The sequence below is a fragment of the Aquila chrysaetos genome, chromosome 9 (assembly GCF_900496995.4).
Source record: "Aquila chrysaetos chrysaetos chromosome 9, bAquChr1.4, whole genome shotgun sequence".
Taxonomy (NCBI): domain Eukaryota; kingdom Metazoa; phylum Chordata; class Aves; order Accipitriformes; family Accipitridae; genus Aquila; species Aquila chrysaetos.
In genome coordinates, this window is record NC_044012.1 from 21,899,307 (window position 1) to 21,907,559 (window position 8,253).

The 8,253-nt window shown below is 63.4% G+C and overlaps 1 protein-coding gene across 1 annotated transcript; it reads left to right on the forward strand.

Annotated features, from left to right (window-relative positions):
• The first annotated feature begins 294 nt into the window (after positions 1-294).
• On the forward strand, positions 295-8,075 carry FCSK (fucose kinase). Its single transcript, XM_030026564.2, is given in 24 exon segments — positions 295-398; positions 485-516; positions 518-643; positions 733-783; positions 865-990; positions 1,194-1,266; positions 1,555-1,652; positions 1,802-1,882; positions 1,972-2,091; positions 2,292-2,433; positions 2,681-2,808; positions 2,911-3,012; positions 3,442-3,612; positions 3,686-3,753; positions 3,915-4,285; positions 4,541-4,751; positions 4,847-5,013; positions 5,090-5,317; positions 5,474-5,617; positions 5,792-5,911; positions 5,986-6,173; positions 6,373-6,472; positions 7,008-7,231; positions 7,441-8,075. Coding segments are annotated over 24 exon segments (3,258 nt in total). The 5' UTR covers positions 295-328; the 3' UTR covers positions 7,558-8,075.
• The last annotated feature ends 178 nt before the right edge of the window (positions 8,076-8,253 follow it).

An 8,253-nucleotide genomic window follows, 5' to 3' on the forward strand; every position in this document is an offset into this window, starting at 1 on the left:
CCCAGGGCACTTGGGGGTGCGCGCCAGCGCCGAGACCCATTTTGGGGCAGAAAAACGTCAAAACCCCCATTACCCCTTTACAAGCCCCTCGGGGAGGGTGTGTGGGGGGTGGGGGAAACAACGCCGGGACAGGGGTGCACTGTGCCTTTAAGCGGCCGGGGGCCTGTCCGGCCGCGCAGTGCACGCTGGGAGATGTAGTCCCTCACCAACGAGCCTCCAGCAGCGGGTGCGGGGGCGCAGGAGGGAGCTGGACTACATCTCCCAGCAGGCACCGCGGCCGCCACGCACGGGACGGGAGGGAGCGTCGCCGGGGCGGTCGGGCGCGGACATGGCGGCGGAGTGGAGCGTCGTCCTCCTCACCTGCCAGCGCGGCGGCTGCGTCTCCGCCTTCCAGCGAGGCAAGCGGCGGGGCTGGCGCTCGCCCTCTCCCCTCGGCGGGACGGGGGGTGCCAGCCCTCAGCGCCGCCGCCTTCTCGCTTGGCAGAGCTGGAGGCCCGCCGGCTGAGGGGAGGCCTGGGCCCGCGCCCCCCCCCCGCTCCTCCTGGCCGTGGAGGACCCCTGGGCCCGCCTGGGCAGCGGCGGGGCCACCCTCAACGCCTTACTGGTGGCGGCCGAGCACCTCAGCGCCCGGGCGGGCTGCACGGTGAGGGGCTTTCTCCCGGCTGGCGAGGCCGGGGGGGAGTGGGGTGACCGTCCCCTCCCCGCTGAGTGTCCCCTGCTCTGCTCTCCCAGGTGGTGACCTCCGACGTCCTGAGGGAAGCCCGCATCCTCATTCTGCACATGGTGAGAGCCGACCGGCAGCCCAGCCTGGGTCCCCTCCATCACACCCTCTCCCTCCCTGTGACACCCCCCTGTCCCCCGCAGGGCCGTGACTTCTCCTTCGACGACTGCGGCCGGGCCTTCACCTGCCTGCCCGTGGAGGAGCCCGGCACCCTGGCCGAAGCTCTGGTCTGCAACCTGGACAGTCTGCTGGGGACCATGACGCACCGGGTCTGTGTGTGGCCTGTGGGATGGGGCCCTGGGCTTGTGCCGTGTGATGCTGGGCACCCTGGCGTGGGGGTGGGTTTGGCTCACTCTGAAGCCTTCGGGGTGCCCTTAGCGGGTTCCTAGCGGGGCAGGAAGGGTGCTGGGTGCCCCACAAGGGCCGGGCCCCTTCTGTGCGATCGCTGGGCATGTGGCCCTTCTCTCGACAGCTCTGTGTGGGCTCCCCGCCTGGTGTGTGGGTCTGCAGCACTGACATGCTCCTCACCGTGCCCTCGGCACCAGGTGAGTGGGTGCCAGCCTTGCCTCCAGCACCCACTTTGGCTCGGGACAGGGGTCGGAGCTTGCAGTGGCACAGCTGGTTCAGCCTGCGCTGTGCTCCCATGAGGGTGTGGATGCTTGGGCATTGCTGACCCGTGTGTGGTTGGGAGCATCCGTTGTGCCTCCAGCAAGGTGGCCGAGGCTGGACGCTGCTGTCACCGCCTCTGCCGTGCGCTCGGTTTTCAGGCAGTTGTGCCCAGTGTGGGTATGTTCACTGCCCCAGCGGGCACTGGTCTCTGTCCCTCTTTCCAGGGATTGACTGGGACGGCTTCCAGGGCGTCAGAGTGATCGCGGTGCCCGGGAGCCAGATGTATGCCAGGAACCATGGGGTCTACCTCACCGATGAGCAGGTTGGTAGCAGCTTGCCCTTCAAGGGACATCCCTTGGAGGCGCAGGGGTCCCCACTCTTTTGGTCCCTTGGGTGCTGGGGTCCCAGCCCTGCCATGGCTGCTTGGCTTGGGGCTTCCCGAAGAGCTCATCAGGGTGGTCTCGCTCACAGGGACTGGTGCGCGACATCATCTACAAAGGCACGGAGGCCCAGATCCGGCAGTGTGCGAGGCCTGACGGCACCGTCCCACTGGTACGGCATGACTTGGGCGTCGGTGGCCCTGCCAGCCCTGTCCCTTGTGTCACCACAGCTGTGGCCTCAGTCCCACTGTGCCCTAGCAGGTCTGCGGGGTGGTTTTCTTCTCCTCGGACGCTGCCGAGCAGCTTCTGGCCACCCACGTCATCCCTCCTCTGGATGCCTGCACCTACATGGGGCTGGACTCAGGGGCACCGCCCATCCAGGTGACAGCCCCTCTGTGCGGGATGGCACCCATCGCCCCATGGGTGCTGCTGCTGGGCATCTCTGTAGGATCTCTTTGCCCACACACTGCCAGATTTGGGTGGGAGAGGTGGCGGGAGGGGAGCACCCAGCAGCAGCGTGGGGGTCAGGATGGCTGCACTGGCCAGCCTGGCTGCACCCAACAGGTCCCTTCTCTCCCCAGCTCTCCCTTTTCTTTGACATTGTGCTGTGCATGGCAAGGGGGATGACAGAGGAGGATTTCGTGAAGGGTGGCGGTGACGCCAGCGCGAGGAGCGCCCGCTCCGTGCTGTGGACAGCTCTCCGTGCCTTCCCTCTTAGCATGGGTGAGTGATGCTGTGGTGGGTGCACATGACAGGACCCATTCCTGAGTCCTCTTTGCCTGCGTGGGGAGAGATGAGGTGGTCAGGGCTTGGCATCCGGCTGTTTCTCCCCACAACTGCGGGTCCCCAGATCTTCTCTCCCCACCCCTTCGACTGGGGATGTTCAACCTGGCTGCCCTTGGCTCATGTGAGTATCAGGCACACCCACATTTGCCTTCAGTATGCTGACAGCTTTCCTGCCCCTCTGCAGCCTGCATCCCCGACGCATCCTACGACTACATGACCACATCTGCAAGCGACCACATCCGCAGCCTGACGCTCCTGCCCGGCTCTGCCAGCCACCTCCGCTTCTGCAAAACAGCCCATTCCCACGTGGATGTATGTCCTTTCATGCCCAGCCTTGCTCACGCATGTTTTTTGGGGATTGTTCTGGGCTGTGTGGCCAGACCCCAGTCCCACATGCCTCTGTGCCCCTGGCAGCAGCCCTGTCTTCTGGAGGATGGCTCTTCAGTCACCAACTGCCTGCTGGAAGGAGCCGTGCGGCTGGCGGCTGGCAGTGTCATCCAGCATTGTCACCTCCAGGTACGTGGCTGGGGTCGGGGTGACCCTGAGTTCTCAGTGCACTGAATGGGCAGGAGGGTGAGGTGGCCCTGGCTGGGATGGGGGACCCACGTCTGTGAGATTCGAGGTGCCCTTTCGGCTGGTGCTGTGGACCCTGGTGACTGTCACCCTCCCCAGGCAAGGGGAGGAGGCTGTTACCACTGGGCTGTCCCTCTCCTTGGGGGCTCATGGCTGTGAGCCCTAGAGGCCATTGCCTGGCCTGAATTTCTGCAGTCCATGTCCCTGTAGCCCCGTGACAAAGCAAAGTGTGCTCCTCTGGCACCTGGCTCCTGCTGGCCCCAGCTTGTCACCCAGGGTGGTTGTCCCCTTCCGAGGTTGGGATCTGGCTCTGGTTTGGGGGCTGCTCTGGGACCAGCCATGCCACTCGGGGCCGTGCTACCTCTTCTGTAGGGTCCCCTGGAGATCGGTCCTGGCTGCCTCCTCTCGGGCCTCGCTGTAGGCTCCTCGCCAGCCCTGCAGGGCTGTCCGCTGCGCGACATTGTCCTGCAGGGCCACCATGTTCGGCTACGTGACCTGCCCTGCCGTGTGTTCACTCTCACTGGCCGCCTCGACGACTGGCAGGTATGGGGGTGGTGAGGTGGCGCGAGGCTCCCCGCGAAGGTGGGGTGTAACCAGCCCCTCCATCTCCCTGCAGAGCCCTGCCGAAGAGGCCACCTACCTGAATGTGCCCTGGGCTGAGTTTTTCCGTCGGACGGGCATACGGTAGGTGCCATGTGCCAGGATGGGACAGGAGACCCAGGTCCCCTGGGGATGGCTGCACTGGGAGGTGTCACGGTCACCCCAACCCATCCTGCATTCTGGCTCCCCTCCTGGAAGGTGTCCTCGCGTCCCAGGGTGGTGCTGACGGGCTGTCCCTCCATCAGGGAAGGGGACCTTTGGGATGCCGAGACACCGCGGAGGAGCCGCTGCCTGCTCAGTGCCCGGCTCTTCCCGGTGCTGCACGCCTGCGAAGCGCTGGGGCTGGACGACGTGCTGTGGCTGCTGGCCCCGGCGGCAGTGGCTGGCAAGCGGCTGGCATGCTGGCGGACGGCCTGGCGCATGTCCTGGCAGGAGCTGTTGCCCTGCCTGGACAAGGCGGCCGAGTTGGGAGCCCGCCGGGCCCTCTTCTTCCTGCAGGGCCAGCGCAAGGTGCGGGCGGTGCTGCTGGGGCGCCGGGACAGCAGCCTCCTGCCGCTCGCCCGCAGTGCTGTCCACGAGGGCTACCATGAGGCCGTGCTGGGCACGCTGGATGAGGGTGAGCTAGACTCGCAAGAGCTGTGTCTTGCATCTCTGGGAATTGGGGCTGTTTGGTGCTCCCCACCCCCTCCAATGATGCCACCCCTCCCATTGCAAGATCCCATGGGGGTGCACCCCCAGGGCATCCAACAGGCCAGGGTGGGTGCGAGCCATGCGAGTCCCACTCCCCTGGAGCCGGCTTATCGCAGAAATGGGCTGGTTTGGGGTGACCTGCAGCCTGGCTGTGGCTTTGCAGTCTCCTTTTATTTTCTAGTTGCCTCCACGGCTGGTGACGCTGGCATTGCAGCACGGGCGCTCGCCTGCATTGCCGAGGTCCTGGGCTGCATGGCACGAGGGGAAGGGGGCTTGCGGAGTGGGCCCGCTGCCAACAGGGAGTGGGCCTCGGCTTTTGGGCGCCTGGAGAGTGGGGACATTGCTGGCGGTGTCCGGGAGCTGGCCGCCGAGCGGCAGAAGTGGATGAGCAGGTGAGGCTGGGGCTGGTGAGCAGCAGCGGCCCCATCCCAGGCATCAGCGCAGTCAAGGAGCCGTGGCAGTGGGCTCAGCGTCCCTCTCTTCCCAGGCCGGCTCTGCTGGTGAGAGCGGCTCGGCATTACGAGGGGGCTGAGCAAATCCTCGTCCGGCAGGCAGTGATGTCCTCGTGCCGGTTTGTCACAGTGGGGCAGGCGGAGCTGCCACCCTTGGGGCACTGGGTGCAGGTGTCGTGTCCGGCCCGCCTGGACCTCTCTGGTGAGCACATCCCCCCAGCCAGATGATCCGTGTCTCACCCTCGTGACGTTGGGGAGCTGATGGTGAGCCTTGGCAGGCGGCTGGAGTGACACCCCCCCCATCACGTATGAGCATGGGGGGGCCGTGGTGGACGTGGCAGTGCTGGTGGATGGGTGCCGGCCCATCGGTGCCCGGGTGCGGCGCATTAGTGAGCCGGAGCTGCGCCTCGTCAGCCTTGGCGGGACGTCACGGAGTGAGGCAGTGGCAGAGCAGGTGTGCCGAGAGCTGGAGCACTTGCAGGATTACTGCCAGCCGCACGCGCCAGGTGAGGTGTCACCAGCCACACGGCCTGGCTCTGTACATGTGATAACCCCTTAGTGTCCTGACCCCGTGGTGCCAGGTTAGCCCTTTTTGGGGACGGTGGGGTGAGGGAGCAGGTAGCGCATTGGGCGTCAGCTTTGCTTTCTCTTTTTGTTTTCAGGAGCCTTGCTCAAAGCTGCCTTCATCTGCACCCAGGTCGTGCAGTTCCCCTCGCAGAAACCCCTGCAGGCCCAGCTGATGGAGAGCTTCGGGGGTGGGTTTGAGGTGCACACCTGGTCCAAGCTGCCCCATGGGTCTGGCCTCGGTAAGTCTGCAGGGAAAGGGCTGGGGAGTCCCTCGCTGGTGCCAGGGATTCTCTTCTGCTGCCAGCACTGGGATGGGGTATCCCCCTTGCTGCCCCACGACTGGGAACCCGGCCCCAGCTCTCACAGGCATGTGCGGTGCCTTGCTGCCCTGGCCCCGCCTGTGCTCCCTGCAGGTACCAGCAGCATCCTGGCAGGAGCGGTGATGGCATCGCTGTACCGGGCGGCCGGGAAGGCTGCCAGCACCGAGTCCCTCATCCACGCTGTGCTGCACCTGGAGCAGAGGCTCACGACAGGTAGGGGTTGGGGGGAGCAGCCAGCCCACAGGGAGGGGAGCTGCAACGGTGGCTGAGGACCCTCTGCCCTGCAGGCGGTGGTTGGCAGGACCAGGTGGGCGGGCTCGTGCCCGGCATCAAAATCGGGAGGTCGAAGGCCCAGCTGCCGCTCAGGGTGGAGGTGGAGAAGATCCCGGTGCCCGACAGTTTTACCCAGACCCTCAACAATCACTTGCTGCTGGTGTACACGGGGAAGACTCGCCTGGCCCGCAACCTGCTCCAGGTAATGCCTGGGTGCCCCTGGGTGCCGCAGGCTCTGGCCTCTGCTCCCCCCTGTGGCCTTTGGTGCCTGTCCCCTTTGCTGGTGCAGAGTCTTGCCACCCCAACGGGAGCTGGCACCAAAGGCTGCGGGTGCAGCATTACCTCCCCGGGAGCTGCTGGAGCCAGGAGGATGGCGACAGGGATGTTCTGGCCTCTTGCAGGATGTGGTGAGGAACTGGTATGCCAGGCTGCCCTCCACCGTGCAAAACGCTGACGTGCTGGTGAGCAACGCCGAGGAGTGTGCCCAGGCCTTGAGGCAAGGTGTGAGCCCCCTTTCCTGGGTCAGGCCGACCCTTTTAATGACTGAAGAAACACAGACTTCCTTGGGGAGACACTGTGCAGTCCTGGGGGTGAAAAGGCTGGGGGGTTGCAGGCTTTTGCAGCTGCAGAAGTCTCAGATCTTCCCACTGGCATGTTACAGGCAATGCCCCAAAATTCAGGCTTGAGTGAAGATTTGAGGAAGGGGGAGTTAGACACGCCAAGTCTAGTTGATTTTCTGTGAGCCATCCGTGATGGGGCTGGGGGCCATGCCTAACCTGTGTGGTGGATTCATTTGGCCTTTAGCTGCTGGGATGCTGCGGAGGGGAAGCCGGAGCATTAAAGCAAGCAAATTCCCCCATGGAGGATTAAAAAATAAACAGCAACATAACAGAGCTGGGTTTGCTTGCTTGGCAGGCAGAGCTGGGAGGAATTGGGTAGATGAGAAGGCGGAATTTATCTTGGGCTGAGCAGGAAAGGCAGGGACAGGTTTCTGCCTCTTGAGCAAGAAATAGAGGCAAATAGTTTGCCCCTGCAGGTAACCTGCCACTCATCGGCAAGTGTCTGGACCGCTACTGGCACCAGAAGAAATGCATGGCCCCTGGGTGCGAGCCACTGGCTGTCAGGCGCTTGATGGATGCTCTACGGCCCTACGTCTACGGGCAGTGCTTGGCTGGGGCTGGTGGTGGTGGCTTCCTTTACGTCTTAACCAAAGTCCCTCGGCAGAAGGAGGCTTTGCACCAAATTCTAGCAAAAAACGAGGTGAGATATGAGCTCCCAGGTGGTTCACTGTCACAGGCGGCTTCCAGATGCTCGCTTTATATAGCACAAGCACTAGAAGCATCTCGCCCCGCTACGAGTGGGATGAGATTGCTTGTCCCCTTAGCCTTCCCCAGGACCTTGGAGGTGAGAACAGGTCCCTTGCTGGCTCCTGCCCCAACCTGTAACTCTTTTTTTTTTTTTATTTCTAGGGACTGGGCAACTTCAGCATCCACAGCATCGCAGTGGACATGAGCGGTTTCTCTGTGGAGGTTGTGGGATGTGATCTGAAGGACGGTGCTCACCCTGGAGAGGACATGGCTGTGTGAAGGCCTTCAGCCCTGACCCACTCCCAGCAGATATGCAGAGCAAGGGAGGGAGCAGCCAGCTGCCTTCCAAAGCAGGGAAATTCTCACTGCTTCTCTAAAGCTCCTTCAGCCAGCTCCAGCAGGTGCCTTAGGTCTCAATGTGGCCTTCTTGTGCTGCTGCATGCCCCAAAAGCCACAGGGGCTGGAAAAGCTGTGACGAGCTGGGCAGGCAAAACCGTCCCTGGAGAGTGGTCCTGCTGGAAGCACAGTTTGCTAGGGCCTCCAGGCTGATTTTGGGGGTTCACTCCAGTTTTCGTGGTTCTCCAAAGGGAAAAGTATAGCATTTGTGATGCTGCCTCTAGCAGGAATCTTCAGGCTCTTCCAGCAGCACAGGCCCGTGCTGTCTGTTCGGCGTGCAATGCTCCTGCACCAAGGATGCACCCAGATGTGGAATCAAGTCCCTCTCCCATGCTGAAAGACTATTTCTGCAGCAAGTTACGAGTCCCTGCAGTCTCATGGAATAAAAAAGCTTGTTCCCAGTATGTGTTTATGCCCCTCTGTCCCTAGCAGGGCTCCTCCCTCCCCGCAGGATAGCAAGGGCCCAGCCATTTGAGGGGCAAAGCTCTTCTAGGGGTGGGTATGGCAGAACTTGGGTGCAGGGGCTGGTCATCGCCCTCCATAGCCCTGCCTGATAGGGGACAGCACGGGAGTGCTGCT